The sequence below is a fragment of the Chionomys nivalis genome, chromosome 3 (genome assembly GCF_950005125.1).
Source record: "Chionomys nivalis chromosome 3, mChiNiv1.1, whole genome shotgun sequence".
NCBI classification, from domain to species: domain Eukaryota; kingdom Metazoa; phylum Chordata; class Mammalia; order Rodentia; family Cricetidae; genus Chionomys; species Chionomys nivalis.
In genome coordinates, this window is record NC_080088.1 from 111,183,854 (window position 1) to 111,199,658 (window position 15,805).

At 49.4% G+C, this 15,805-nt stretch overlaps 1 protein-coding gene across 4 annotated transcripts in view; it reads left to right on the forward strand.

Annotated features, from left to right (window-relative positions):
- Positions 1-15,805, forward strand: part of Kdm2b (lysine demethylase 2B) — a 128,294-nt gene that overhangs the window by 22,143 nt on the left and 90,346 nt on the right. For all 4 annotated transcript variants that reach the window (XM_057764151.1, XM_057764152.1, XM_057764154.1 and 1 more), the window contains exons 5-6: positions 7,362-7,540; positions 7,785-7,891. In XM_057764151.1, the coding sequence (XP_057620134.1) occupies positions 7,362-7,540; positions 7,785-7,891 (286 nt within the window). The remainder of the gene's footprint in view (positions 1-7,361; positions 7,541-7,784; positions 7,892-15,805) is intronic.

A 15,805-nucleotide genomic window follows, 5' to 3' on the forward strand; every position in this document is an offset into this window, starting at 1 on the left:
TCCTTCCCATCTGACAGATTTGATACGAAGTTAAATCCCTAATAATGGTCAGATTAGAGAAACTGCACATACCCTCCTACTGCTTCTTACAAGCTTGAATCACTGTCCTCCAGGGGTAGCTCCTTAAATAGTAAACCCAGGTGCTTCTTGATGTACGGCGGGGTCGTATACTAATAAAAGCATTGTTGGAGGAAAAACAGAGTAGACAACACATTTTCTGTCTGTGCTCCTAAACACTGCCTGGCAACAGCACACGGCAGGGTACCAGCCGTTCATCGTCATGATCACAGGGCTGAGCAGGAAGGAGTCTTGGCTGGCTGTTGCTGCCTTCCTGAAAGTATTGGATTGCCTGGGAAAAGATCAAAACTCAGAATTCAGAGTATTTTTTATTATTATTTTGTTTTGTTTTTTTCTGAATGTGTTTTTCTTTTACACTGTCATAAAGTAAGAAAGTCGTGTCTAATCACCTTAAGTTGGGGGCTGTCATTAATGGCCTTATCTGCCACTGACAGAGATGCTATAAGCCAAGGACCTCTCCTGTCTTTTCTGTTTCCTGGTTTTGGGAATTGAACCCAGTATCTCAAACTGCTGGGCAAGCACTCTACCACTGAGTTGTACCTCTCATGCCCATTTTGTAGAAGTCAAAACTGAGGCTCAGGGCTGGTAATACCTCAGTGATGCGTGCTTACCTACTGTATGTAAACCCTAACATAGTAAAACTAAAACAAAAATTGAGGGTTCAGAGCCGTTTGTCCCTGATCGCACAACCACACATCCACATATCCGTGTGAACACAGAGAGCTTTTTGTTTGTTTTTGTTTGTTTTGTTTGATTTTTTTTTTAACCTTTTGAGAACAGGGTTTCATAGCCCAGGATAGCCTTGGATTTGTGGTGGTCCTCCTGCCGCAGGCTCTGAAGTGCTGAGATTGCTGTCATACAGTATGTTTTCATAACCTCTGTATCGTGTTGTGGCTGGCTCTCAGCCTCCAGCATCCAGAAAGCTTCCTTGTCGCTGGCTTGGGTAACTTCTCTGATTTCCTTGTGTGGTTACATTTAGATCAGATTTGTTTGTTAATCTGTCTAGGTTTGTGCTGTCGTTGTTTTTCCTTTTTTTAAAAAAACATTTTGAAATTTATTTTGCAAGTGTATGATTGTGTGGAGGTCGGAGATCAAGTTTCAGGGGTCAGTTACTGCTCTTTCCATCATGTGGATTCCAAGGGCAGAACTCAAGACTGTAGGTATGGTTTGGTGTTTGGCAATCAGCTCCTTTACCCATTGAGCCTGCTTTGGACTTGGGTCTCACGCTTGCTGTCCACGAAGGTCAGAGTCTTGAGGCGTGGGCACAGTCCCGGGGATCATTTGCAGGTGTGACGAGGAGTGTCCAGAAGAGTTGGGCCTTTGCTCCCATCTCACTTCATAAATGTCTAGATCTGGGGAGACTTGTCTTGAGTCACAGTGTCCCCTTTCCTACACTCTTCACTTTGGAACAGAGTCTTTGTGGGGGACCCTGGCTGTGGGACTTACCACGTGCCTTTGGCAGTTCTGTCAGGGCAGGAGGGGAACCCAAGGTGTCACTGTTGGAAACTGAAGCAGGAATGTACACACCTGCACTTGCTCTCCCATCTAACAATGTTACCCGTGGGAGATGGATGAGCAGGTACTTCTAGAAGCAGTGTAAAAAAGCTAGCTCTGAAGTTCCCTGGTGATTAATGGTGTTTCGGCGCTGTGATGTAGAACATAGCTGTGTCCCTTCTAAACACTTGGGTCACTTCTTGTATGTGCTTCCTGTTAGCGTCAAGGTGACCTTGGGCAGCCTCCTCCTGGCTGTGAGCCCACAACTCTTGGAACTGACTGATTGTGGCCTGATTCAGATCAGGAGCCACAGGGCTACAGGTTTATTTCTGCAGCTGCAGTCTGTTGGATTCATGTGTAGTCTGTGAGTTCAGAGAGCCAATGAGACCCAGAGGGAGAGAGAGGTCAGAGGAAAGGGAACATGATCTTGCTGGACCACTTAAGAAGCCCAGGCATTACTCCCAGGCGGGGAAATTCCTGGTGATCCATTGACTGGAGAGCCTGAGGTCCTATAATGTGGATCTGTCTTTCGTGGGTTCCAGCGGCGGCCTGTCCTAGTCACCTGGTTCTATCTTGCGACTGAGCCGACTTGTCTCTTTGGTGAACTGTCCTGTATAACGCTGAGGCTCTTCCTCAGAGACCCAGTTCTTGTTTTTGAGACAGGGTCTCACTATGTAGCATGTGCTGGCCTCAGACTCTCCATCTTCCTGAATGCTGGATTAGGTGTATACCCAGCTCAGGCGGACTGACAGGCTGTCCCCAGTGACCCCTCAAACCACATTTTATCCCTCTACTCCAACTTCCCTTAATCACACTGATGGGAAATGAGCTGAGTAATGAAGTCTGAACGTAGCGTGTCAGCTCTAAGAGAGGTCCCACACTAATGATCCCTCTCAGAGGTTTTCTAAGGGAAAGCCCAGGAATGTGGCTTGAATCCTGACTGTCTTCCTTGTCCCACACCAACCTGGGCTGCTGTGGTGTTTTTGTTTTGTTTTTTGATTTTTTGAGACAGGGTTTCTCTGTGGCTTTGGAGCCTGTCCTGGAACTATCGTTTATAGACCAGGCTGACCTCAAACTCAGAGATCCCCCTGCCTCTGCCTCCTTAGTGCTGGGATTAAAGGCGTGTACCACCACCGCCTGGCTGTAGCTTGTTTATTGGGGCAGGGTCTTAACTATGTAGGCTTGGCTGTCCTGGAACTCCCTGTGTAGATCAGGCTGGTCTCAAACTGCCTCTGCTTCCCAAGCATTGAAATTAATGGTTCCTCTACCTCTGTTCTCCCCAACCCCACCCCCGAGACACGTTTTTTTTGTGTAGCTTTGATGCCTGTCCTGTACTCAACTTTTGTAGGCTGACCAGGCTGGCCACGAACTCACATAGATCTGCCTGCTTCTGCTTCCTGAGTGCTGGAATTAAAGGTGTGTGCCACCGCTGCCTGGCTCTCTGTGTAGTTCTTTGTAAGTAAGAAGGCTTTCAGTAATTCTTTGAGAATGTTTTTCAGGTAGAATTTCTCTTTGTAGCTTCGACTGTCCTTAAACTCCTAGGTCTGAGTTTTTAGCTCTGCCTCCCAAGTACTTGGAGTAAAGGCATACACTACCGCACCTGGCTTTGATTGTATTCGAGGCAGGGTCTCTGTAGCCCTGTATTTTATTTATTTATATGCACGAGTGTCTTGCCTCCGTGTATCTCTGCGCACTTTTCACATTCAAGGCCTCCACTTGTCAGGTACCTGGGGTCTGCAGCAACCTCTGAGGCTGTAATGGTGATACTTTGTATCCCTGCTCCTTCTGTAATGCAATTACTGGATCCTGAGCAGAGTTAGGGTAGAGAGGTGGACAGAATAGGAGGCTGTCTGAAGGGCAAGAGGATTTGTGGGTGCCAGTAGTGGGTTCTCTCTCAGGTGGAACCCTGACAACACTGGTTCTAGGCCCTTCGACTGCTAAGAAACTAACATGTGTCAAGTGTGGCCTGAATCTTCAGCAAAGATCAGGGATGCCCCCTGGTGGATATGCACCTTCCCAGTGTAAACACAGAGTTTTAGCTTGGGTCTGCTTCCCAGTATCTCGAGGGCTGCAGCTAGCCACTGAAAACTGGAATGGTTGAAGGCAAGGCTAATCTTCTTCAACCTTGGCATGTGGAAGAAATACGCAGCATTGCCGGGGCGGCTTTAGAGCCTGAGCCTTGGTGTTGCCATGAATTAGCTCCAAATCCCAGCTATGTGTACCGACTGGGCATGCTTGGGCACGTTAGTTGTCCAAGCGTGCGGTCTTTCGTGCGTCCAGTAAGTATAAGTGGAGTTCTGCCTCACAGAGCGGTGGCCGTGAAAGTGCCTGTGGAGGGGGCGTGCCTGTGCTGGCCGGCTCAGCAAACGGCAACACTGTAATTGGTAGGAAGAGCATGTTCCAGGGGACACGAGTCATCGCTCTGTGTATGGCTGTGCTCTTCCTCATTTGTAAAGCAGTTGGTCCCGCTTTCCTTCTGGGTTGCCCTGAAAACCAGACCTTGAATCCAACAGATAGAACACCTGGGTTCTTCTGTGTGTTTGAGGAGATATTTTTATAGCTCGGCTTCTACTTCATGAGAGGTACTCCGTTTCGCCGATACCGGCCGTTGGGCTGTTACGGGGACAGTTCTCTGCCCAGAGCTGGACAGGAAGTGTTGAAAGTGACGAGCTGTTAACTTGATTCCGCGTTCAGGTTCATCGAGGGCCATTTGGTGTAAGGGTCAGCAGAAAGCAAACATTGAAGGCTTTGCGAGCGATGCACTTTCCGCCGCAGGTTCTCAGCTCTGTCGCCGTGGGCGATACTGAATCAGTGCCTGCTGGTCGGTGCCAAACAGACTTCTGTGTGGACTTGGGAATTCAGATTTCAATCATTTTCACGATTGTGAAATAGTCTTTCTACCACTGTGTTTAGGAACATAAAAAAATGCTCTTCTGGGGTGGTGTTTAGAGGCACTCAGAAATGGTCTGGCCTTTGACATACAACCCTTGTACAGTTTCCTGCGGCACAAGCCTCAAGCAAAGTTAGGTTGTCCTAAACCCCGGCAATGTTCACTTTCATACCAAGAAGTTCGGGAAAACCTTGAACTCTGCATGTTGTGTGTGCGAAGGCAGAATTTGAGCAGCCCGTGGAGTTGTCCAAGCCACAAACCATGTGTTAGTTGTGTCTGGGACAGGGTCAAGTGTGTTTTCAGTATTAAGGAGCAGAAAATCAGTGTGAAAGTGTTGAAGGCACATGCAGGGTCAGAAAGTGAGAGAAACGTGACACTTTCTAGAGGAATAAAGATCAAGGCTTTGCCAGAAGGCCGAGGCAGGTGGCTCTCGGTGAGTTCAAGACCAGACAGAGACACATGGTGAGATCCTGTCTCAAAAAATAAAAGAAATCAAGGATTAAAAAATTGACAGGTAGCCGGGCGGTGGTGGCGCACGCCTTTAATCCCAGCACTTGGGAGGCAGAGGCAGGTGGATCTCTGTGAGTTCGAGGCCAGCCTGGTCTACAAAGGGAGTTCCAGGACAGGAACCAAAACCACAGAGAAAACCTGTCTCGAAAAAGCAAAAAAAAAAAAACAAAAAAAAACAAAAAACAAAAAAACCTGACAGGTGAATTCAGCTACGCACTCCTTTAATTGCAGCTTTTGGTTTTGTTTTTTGGTTTTTTGAGACAGGGTTTCTCTGTGTAGCCCTGGCTGGCCTCGAACTCCTAGAGATCCTTCTGCCTCTGCCTCCTGAGTGTTGGAATTAAAGGCGTGCGCCACCACTGCTCGGCCTCATCAAGAGTTGTTGCGGTCAATTTCGACTATATAGTGAGTTTTGGGGCCAGACAGGATAATATATAGCAAGATCCTCTTTTTAAAAGGAACAAAGGTCAAAAAAGCAGCAGAGCCAAGCGTGGTGTGCCTGTGCCGTCCCAGGTGTAGGGAGAACATGGCAGGAGGGTTCTGAGTTCGAGATCATTCTGGGCTATGTAAGGAGATCTGTCTTCTAAAAACATGTTTGTGATCTCAGCATTTGGGAGGTGGGGGCAGGAAGATCAAGAGTTCCAGTTCCTTCTGGGCTACAGTGCTGAGGCCAGCCTAAACTATAGGATACACTGGCTCAAAAACCAAAACCAAAACCAAGCAGTCAGAAAAGCAGGCCATGGGCTGACTTGACAGCTGGCCCTGAGATGGTTGTGTGTCTCTGGGTGAGGGCTGAGGTGAATAAAAGGCTCAACTTTGGTTGTTGTTGGCTGTCTCTAAGTCCCCGTGGACCATGTATTTGACACTGAGATGGTAAGGAATTAGGCTCCTTTCAGGCCAGATGTTGGGGTTCCCACCGCAGTCCTGTTCATCTTGAGTGTCACACACGGAGGTGCCAGGAATCGCCAGGAACTTGGTAGGCTGCGTTGTGTCTGTATGCTCCCCTCCATGGCGGAAGTTCCAGAGACACCTGTTTTCCCATTTCACAGATGAGCCAAGAAAGGTCAAAGGTTTGCTTGGTGGTGGGATCCGGCCCTCCCCTGGAGGGTCTGCCTCTGTTCCCTTTTCTCTGGGATGTTGTCAGAGGCCGAGAAGGAAGGCTGGACTGTCCCCACCAGGAGATACTCGCTCTTTTCCTTGTGTTGCCATTCATAGGTGACATGGGTTCCACCTCATCCTTGATACTCGCTCGTTGTCTAGCTTGTGGTAAGCCAGGCCCCTTTCTCCTGAGTCGTGTTGTAGAACTGTGAGGTGCCAGCACCCGTGGCGCAGGCAAGACAGACAAGAAAACAGTATGATCTTCAGCTGTGGAGATCCGTGCTGGGGATAATGAAGCATCATTGCATTCTGGACCCTGTGCCAATTATTTGAGGAATTGTGTGTTTTCTTCCTCAAACCCAATCTAGAAGAAGGGCTGATAAGATGAAGACCGAGGTTCAAAGAAACCAAGTTATCTGTTGCCTTCACAGACTAGTGTTTTTTCCTCCTTAGATTGTTTGTTTGTTTGTTTATTTATTTATTTATTGATGACGGGTCTAGACTTGCCTGGGAGTCACTGAGAAAGTCATCCTGGCCTTGGACCCATGGTGCTCCTCCTGCCTTACTCAGCCTCCTGAGCGTTGGAATTACAGGTTTACAGGAGGTGCCCTGTCTATATAATGCTTGAGGCTGAAACTGGCGCCTTGTATGTATTAGGCAAGCATGCTACCAATTGAACCAGATTTCTAGTTCCAGAAATGAGACCTTGTGTGAATGTGTGTGTATGCGTGGGTGCCTGCCAGTCTGTCTCTCTAGGCCAGCAGACAACCTTGAGTACCTTCTGAGGAGTTATCCACCTTGTTTTTATAAGGCAGAGTTTCTCACTGGCAGGCATCTCAGTGAGTGTAGGCTAAGCTGGCTGACCAGAGAGCCCCTGGCATAGGGGTCACTAAAGACCATCGGAAAACACAGATATTTACATTATGACTCATAACAGTAGCAAAATTAGTTATAAAATGGCAGTGAAAATAATTTTATGGTTGGGGGTCACCCCAGCACGAGAGGTATAGCCTCAGGAAGGTTGAGAAACACCACTCTCTAGGCTTGCCTGCAGTCCGATCTTACGGAGGCCTTTTCTCATCTGAGGCTCCCTCTGACTGTAGTGTGTGTCAAGTTGACATAAAACGAGCCAATACCCACAGACACTGGCTGGCTTAGAGTAGCGGTGAGGAGAGTGGCAAGCTCTGTAGGAGAAGCAGATGTTGGATGTGGCGGGGAGGAGGGGAGAAGTGCTTCTTCATGGGATCTGGAGTCCTAAGCTGGTCGGTGAACAGTGTGTACATTCTCTCCCCAGGGAGTCGCCGACTAGTGGATGTGATGGATGTGAACACCCAGAAGGGTACCGAGATGAGCATGTCCCAGTTCGTGCGTTACTACGAGACCCCAGAGGCACAGCGGGACAAGCTCTACAATGTCATCAGTCTGGAGTTCAGCCACACGAAGCTGGAGCACCTGGTCAAGCGCCCCACTGTGGTATGCCAAGGCCTTCGTGGCCCCTTCCTTCCTCGTCTGCCACCATGAGGTGGAGTGGCTGGTTGGGCGTGGTTGAGGCTGGTCCCTTAAGGCATGGTGGGGAAATGTAGAAGCCGAGTTGGATCCAGGGTGGCGTGGGTGAGGCAGCCTAGCTGAAGACACCCAGGGACTCCTTGGGCAGAGGGGTAGTTCTTTCTGGAATGTGCAGGAGACACGAGGGTGCTTACAATGGACTGACTTCCAGGTGGACCTGGTGGACTGGGTGGACAACATGTGGCCCCAGCACCTTAAGGAAAAGCAGACGGAAGCCACAAACGCCCTTGCAGAGATGAAGTACCCCAAAGTGAAGAAGTAAGATTGCTTGGCTGGTGGTGGGACTGGGCAGGGCTGAACCCCAAACTTGTGGGTATTGGCAAGCGACTTCTTGGTCCTCGATGCGAGTCTCAGTGTTGCTTCAGAGGTGAAGGATTGACCCCCGACTGGCACACAGTGGTCACACGAGAGATGAGTCCCTGGGTGTGAACAAACCGGCCTCTCAGCTCCGTGGGATGTAGGCCTTTGGGTGCTGTGATGGATCAGGCCTGCCTTCCTGTTGGCCCTGGAGCCTCTCCACAGCTGCTCTGGAGGTCTGAGAGGAGTGATGGGAACTCCCTCTGTGGAATCCATGTCTGTGTATGGGTACAGTTTTCTGGTTTGGTCTGTACCCTCAGTATGACATTGTCCTGGGAGTAGCATTTCCAGAGGACCCTGCTTTTGGAGCAGCACAGAACTCAGGCTGGGCAGTGCGTGCCTCTCACTTTAAAGATTTCGTTACTTAATATGTGTGTGCGAATGCCTGTATGTGTATGTGTGCATCACGTGTGTACCTTCGCACCAGATCACCTGGAAAGACCTCTAATGTGGGTGCTAGGAGCTAAACCTGGCCCCACTGTGAGATTAGCCAGTGCTTTTAACCACAGAACCATCTGTCCAACCCAAGTCTCTTTTCTTTGGTGTTGAGATGTGGAACTTCTGATCCAGAAGCACCTCCCCAAGCAAAGCTCAATGTCAGTCACATGATGTGCCTTCAGTGGTGCCCTGTGGATTGGAGGGTGGTCAGGGTAGGGAAGGTAACCCCAGTTGAGAGCAGAGAGAGACCTCAGTACGTGTCACATGACCAGCTTGTTCTGAGCCTGCTGTTCAGTATGGACAGTGGTACTTGGGGGGCCTTTCATATTCAGGGATTTTAATAATGGGCCATCTGGAGAAGGAAGTCACCTTAGATAATCCTGCCGTTTCAGACCCTCTGCTTCTGTCCCTGAAAATGGGAAGGGGATACTGGCTTCCCAGAAAGACTGGTGCTGGCAGCCAGGATCCATTAGCATCTGTGCTTAGCTCTGCTGCCAGCCGTGCCCCCAGGAAATCTCAGCCGTGAACTCCTCATTTCCCCAGCCTTCCATTCAGTCTGTATTGAATGCAGACAGTGTGCCTGGCTTTGTAAGGCAGGCTAGCACTCTTGGCCCTGGATTTTTTAATGGTCCTCTCTCTTTCTGTCACTGTCTCTTTCTCTCATTAATTCATGGACGTTTTTCTTCCCCTCTAAGCTAAAGTTCAGTGTAATCCTTGGATCTGGGCTTTATCAAAGGTAGAGAATATGGTCCAGGTGCAGAGGGAGGTGGGCAGGGCTGGCTTCCAATTCTGTTCTGTTCCGATTGAATCACAGCATAATGTTTCGAGATGGACTAAAGGACCTCCATCCTCACGCAGCCTGTTTAGAGCATGTCTTGTAGCACAAGTTGCCATGTTTCTAGGTAGAGGTGAATTCTTTTTAACTCTTGTTCTCAAGGGGTCTTGGAGGGCAGGAGGCATTTAACTTGGGTTTTATTTATTCTTCGTTTTGTTTGAGACAATCTCTTTACATAGTTCTGGCTATTCTGGAACTCACTCTGTAGACCAGGCTGGCCTTGAACTGGGAGATCTACCTGCCTCTGCCTCCCATTTACCTTAATTGAAGGTATGCAGTACCATGCCTGACTACTTTTCTTTACAGTTTGTTTATTACTACTGTGGTTGTGTATGATACGTGTGTGTTGGTGTGTACCACAGTGTGCCCAAGTTGGCTTTTTTTTATGGGAATTGGTCACTCAGGTGGCCAGGCATGTGGAGCAAGTGCTTTACTGATTGGGCTGCCTCTGAGTCCTATCTGGGCTTTGGCGGGCAGAGGAAATGTGATGACTGGGGAGGGATTGAGAAAAGGAAACAGGGAAGATGGAGCTGGAAGAAAGAAACAGTGACTGTTTCCATTCATTCATTTACTCAGTATCAGGGAATGGAACATCTTAGTGGTACTGAGGACACAGGCACTCAGTATCAGGGAATGGAGCATCTTCGTGGTACTGAGGACACAGGCACTCAGTATCAGGGAATGGAGCATCTTCGTGGTACTGAGGACACAGGCACTCAGTATCAGGGAATGGAGCATCTTAGTGGTAAAAGCTGAGAGATCAGAGAAGCAGAGCAGCCAGCCACTAGTTCTTACCACTACGAAACTCTCAGACCAAATGGGATATTCTGTCTCTACTAGTTCTGAGGCTGGATGCTGTCTCTATGAAACCTCAGACCAAATCCCTGAGCTCCTGTCTCCTCCCGCCTTATATTCCTTTCTGCGCTCAGCCATATCACTCCTGTCTCCACCTCCCTAGTGCTGGGATTAAAGGCGTGCGATCCCAAGTGCTGGGATCAAAGATGTGAGCTCTGTTTCACTTTTAGACAGATTCAATGTCTTGTAGCCCCCAGGGTGGCCCTGAAATTACAGAGATCCGTCTGCCTCTGTCTTCTTAGTGCTGGGATTAAAGATGTGTGCCACCACTGCCTGGTCTCTGTGACTAACTAGTGACTTAGCTCTGCACTCTGACCTTCAGGCAAGCTTTATTTGTTAGATGACAAACAAAATATCACCACACTGACCTCTGGGGATGAGGCCACCAATCTTGGTACTGTTCTGAAATGAATCATCTGGGAAGGCTCTCTCAGTTGACCTCAGAGCTCTCAAATATAGCCAGTCTAGCTTGCCAGGTCACCTCAGGGATCCCCTGTCTTAGCCCCGTGAGGTGTTAGAATTACAGTCAGGCAGCCACAACCCTGGAATTTTTGTGAGTTCTGGTGATTTGAATTCTAGTCTTCATACTGGCCTAGCAGGTACCAACAGGCACTGAGCATCTTCCCCAGTTCTGGGGAGTGTGGTTTGAGAGGGTCTCACTAGACAACCTAGGCTTGGCTCCAAGCTCATGATCTTTGTGTCTGCACTCACTGAGTGCCGGGAGTACCATCAGTCTGTCATACGCCCCACCCCCCTTCCTTGAGATCTTCTAAGCAGAGCAGAATGGGATGCATGCATTCATGTGGGCTTGCATTCTGCAGCTGCTCCTGCTGTGTGGATTGGAGGTGTGAGGAGGCTGCTGCCTGTCCTGCATCTCAGCAGACAAGAGGGGATCACACCTGGACATATATTTAGGAAGTGAACTAGATTATACTGGGTGATGTGAATGCCTACTGAGGTCTGCCTTGCCCTTCGGAGGGTTTCAGTACAGTCTGCACACTACACAAAGATTCCTTCAAATAGTAAGCCCACACACATTTAGGGGCTCTCTAGCTAATGAAAAACATTAGGACATAAATGTGTGACTGTTTAGGCTCATGTGTCTCAGAGGTATTGGCAAGACTGTGTTTCAAATAGATTTCCAAACTCTGTCAGTGGCCATGGGAACTTGCTATAGGATTTGAACCTTGCTAGGAAGGACGGTGTCACCTTGGAGATAGTCCGTTTGTTCAACTGGAAAGAAGGCTGATTTCAAATGTTCATAAGCAAGGTGAAAAAAAAAAAAAACCTCACCATGATGGAGTCCTCTGGGACAGTGGAATGGTTATGTGGAATTTAATTAAAATGACATTGTCTCTGGAAATCACAGTGCTTCCTTGCTGGAGGCGCCTACAGAACAGACAGCTGACGGCCCTCCTGAATGGAAGAAAGGTTTGCGCGGTGGAGGGGGACTTGTGAATACCACTAGGCTTTTTCCTGCCTCTAGGATTTATACCGCTTCATTGTGGTCAGAGGTTTGGGAATTTTAATAGGTTTTGGTTGAGATTCTTTTTTTTTTTTTTGGTTTTTCGAGACAGGGTTTCTCTGTGGCTTTGGAGCCTGTCCTGGAACTAGCTCTTGTAGACCAGGCTGGTCTCGAACTCACAGAGATCCACCTGCCTCTGCCTCCCAAGTGCTGGGATTAAAGGCGTGCGCCACCACCGCCCGGCTTTGGTTGAGATTCTTAAGGCAAGGGAAGGTGAATGGACCCTAGGTACACGAGGCGGAGGGAGAGGAAAGCTTTCTAGGGGGTGTTAATGTATTAGTTATAGTGCAAGAGGTCACTTTAAGCTAGCCGCGTCCCCATTCTCACGGAGCACATATTATGGTGGGGACAAACACGCCGCCGACAAGGAAGTTGTGTGATTGAATGCGCCTCATGTGTCTCAGTGGAACACGGAGCAGCAGGGCACAAAAGAGCGAAGCGGGTAAGCGATGAATACCCATATCACCCACCTGCATCTCTGCCGTCACCACAGCCTCCTGCTCTCCCCTGCCGAGATGCTTTGAGAGGGTAAAATTAGTCACCTTGGAAAAGTCCTGCCTGGACAGTGACAGTCGTGGGGAGTTCCCTGGCTTGGTTGCTTATGGTTGCTTAGCCATTACCCTTAACTCTAACATCCTTTGGAGAAACAAAACAGAACAAAACAAAAAACAGGACCAGTTGGTGGGCTCATGTCCGCAGTCCTCCCAGCACCTGAAGGGCTAAGGCAAAAGGATCACTGTGAGTTCAAGTCTAAAACAACCCCCCAATTCACCCTTCAACCCCCAAAGCTTAAGACACTGAAGGTGAAGTGGGGGACCTAAGAGCAGCAGCAGGGGGGTTTGCTCGAGGACTCTTCAGAGTTTATGTCAAGACTTAGGTCTAGGTGTGTTCATCTGACGGTGAGAACCAGGCTTCTTAAGTGGAGCCTCACATGGCGGCTGGTATCAGTGGACGTTGAGTTTCTTACCATGTTGACCACTCCACAGGGCTGCTTGAATGTCCTCTTGGGGTGGCAGCTGGTTCCCCAGAGAGAGTGCTTCTGGGAAGACTCAAGAGGCCATGGTGCTCTTAGGACCTGTTTACTTCTGACTTGTCTTGTATTCATTAATTAGTTCAGCTCATACCCTAAGGGGGTAGAGATGGAGTTCTACTTTATTTATTTGTTTGTTTATTTATTTTCCCTTTTTGGAAGGGTGGTGGTTTCTTTGAGACGAGATCTCATGTAGCCCAGGCTGGCCTCAATTTGCTGTGTAGCCAAAGATGACTTGAGCTTCTGATTCCCCTGCATCAACCTCAGGACTGCTGGAGTTATGTGACATGTGACCCCATGTCTTGTTTTAAATGTTTTTTAGTTTATTTTTTATTTTATGTGTGCGAGTGTTTTTCTTTCATATGTATTTATGTATATATGTACGTACTGTGTGTCCCTGCAGAGACCAAAAGAGGGTATTTGGTCTTCTGGAACTGGAGTAACAAACAGTTGTGAGCTACCGTGTGTGGGCAGGGACCCACGCCTGGGTCTTCTGCAAGAGCAGCAAGTCTCCTAACACTGAGCAATCTCTCCAGCACTCCCAAGTCTTGTTTTTATGTGATGCTGGACTTTGAACCCAGGGCTTTATACTGTCCAGGGGAACACTCTGCCACCTGAACTCCATGCCCAGATCCCCCCCCCCCCAGGCATGTGTACATGCCAGGCAAGGGCTCTCCCATGGAGCCGCAGGCCCAGTTTAGCGCTATCCTTTGAAAGGAAGAGCTTGAAAGAATTCCTGGGCATTGGAAGCCTCCACCATCCGATAGGTCTGGACGTGTGTGTACCTTTTCCACTAAGGAGGGTTGGGCATGGTAGCCCATTGCAGAAAGGGATCAGTGAGTCTCTCACTCCAGCTGCTGTAGCAGGGTTTTTGGCGGTGAGTGTTACTAGTGTAATGAGAGGTTGTGTGGCCACAGTCAAGGAGCTCAGAATCCCAGCAAAAAGGGGGCTTCAAATAAAGCATATGTTTGCAGCCCAGATGACTGCGAAGGGGCTTGGCCTCATCCACCCACACATACTCACAATTTTGCTGTATGTTTTTACTCTGCTGACTAGAAAATCTGAGAGATATATTGGAAGGAGAAGCTGAAAACACAGGGTGACAGTTTTACTGAATGCTCAGGCGTTGGGCCAGCGTGCACTTCTCTTTGTTGGGAGACTCAGCTTGTCCTTCTGTGTGGAGGCTCTTTGCCCTGGCCTGCCTGTCCCCCGTGCTGTGGGAAGACAAGCATCTGCAGCAGATGTAAAATGTGGAGTCTCGTCCTTAGGTAGGATGAGAGGTCTCACGTGTGACCCCTGGGGGTCTGAAGTTCTGTTTTCAGCCAGGCCAGCTTCACATCTGTTAGAGCCACATGCCCCTTTCAGTCCAGATGTTTGCTGCCGTCGTAAGTGTTCACCCATGTCTTACCAGGTAGGGAAACTCACAGTCATGGACAGAGACACCTCCCCAATGAAGAGCGCTCACACCCAAAAAAGAGAACATTCTCCAGAGCTATTCTTTTTAGCTTTCAATAGGGAAAACATATACCTGCTAAGAAAAACAGTCTAGCCAGTTGCAGTCTAAGAAGGTACAGAGAAGGAACTGCCTGGGTCATTAAACCCCTGGAAATGAGTTTAGTGTTTGCATACTTGAAGTGGGGTGATGGGGTTGAAAGGTGGCGTAGAGGCTACACTGTTTTTATAGGATCTGAATGTAACCAGTGGTTACTGTCAACACTTTAGTTAGAACCTATTAACCTTGTGGCTTTCTACAATATACAATGTTTGGCCAAAGAATGGAATTTGGTTTCTGCCTCTTCAGAGTCATACTGACATCTCCTGGCTCCTAGAGGCTTTGGAGGAAGGGTGACTTTTGAGTTGAGTTGAACTCTCTTTTGCCTAAAGTTAGTGAATGATTGAAGTTGGCTTGTGACATCAAATTTTGTTGTTATTGGCCAGGTAGATCAGGATGGGACTGGGAGATTTGCCGCTTTTAGGTTAGTGTCCAGGATGAGGGGCTGTGCTTCTGAACATTGGCTTCCTCGTCTGAAATAGTGGGGATGAACTTACAATGTGTGAAGTTTGGGTTGAACAATGTAGTTTCTAATTATTGGATATCTATCTAAATGAATTCCTGCAATAATTTCTATGTCCGAAGGGTTACGGGGCTATTGAGGCTCAGGTAAGGGAAGAGTCTTCTAGAATGCCTAGCTAAACTTCAGCCTACCTTCTTCTAGGAAATTACTGGGGAGAGGAAAAAAATTGCCCAAGGTCACACAGTTAGTAGGGCCAGAACCTCACCCCTCCCCATCATGGACTCTCCAGAAATCTTAGCTCTGATCCTCCCTCCAGCTATGCCAGCCAGAGTGGGGAATATTTAAGGCAGGTGGCTTTATTAGGTTGCCACCTGGGCAGTAAGGTGCAGAAAACCCGCACCCCGTAGTCTCCAAGCTACTGCCTGGGAGCTTAGGAGTGGGCTAGGGGTCCCGCCGCATGTGGCGGCGCGTGTTCTAGTGTGGCCGGTGCTCCTCTGTCACCGCGGCCTTTCCACCTTGCTGGCGGCCTCTGCGCCGCGCGGGTGTTCAGTTTCAGCGCTGGGATGAGCACAGACAGCGCCTGTCTCCCCGAGGAAGGAAGGCGGCGCGAGAGGGCCCCAGCGTCCTAAGCTGGGGCCTGGCAGCGCGGTGGAGGGGACTCGGCTACCTGCGATCGCCTCACGGGTCTGGCGCGCAGTGCGTCGAGCCTCTGCGGAAGGGGGACGCCTGGGAGCCGCTCCACGGCCCGCCGAGGGTAACCTCCTTTGTGGCGCGTGGGGCGGGTGTGGGTGGCCTCCTGCCCGCGGGATGCATGGCCAGCATCGCTGAGCTGTTCTTTGTGTCTCCCGGGGTGGGTTGGAAGTGTGGGGTGTGTACGTTCGCGCCCGCGCGGCGCCTCTAGTCCGTCACCCGTCGCCAGCTTTCCTGAGTCTCTCCATCAGACCTTAGCCCGAGGGGATGCCACCTGGGCCACCTCGGGGAGAGTTTCTGGAAGTTGGAGGGAGAAGGACGAGGTGGGGCTGCCCAGCCTCTGCAGCCCCCAGGCTGCGCCCCAAAGTTGGTGAGGCAGGTGCAGTGCCCCCTTATACCTCGAGTCTTCCTCTATCCCGGGCCTCCA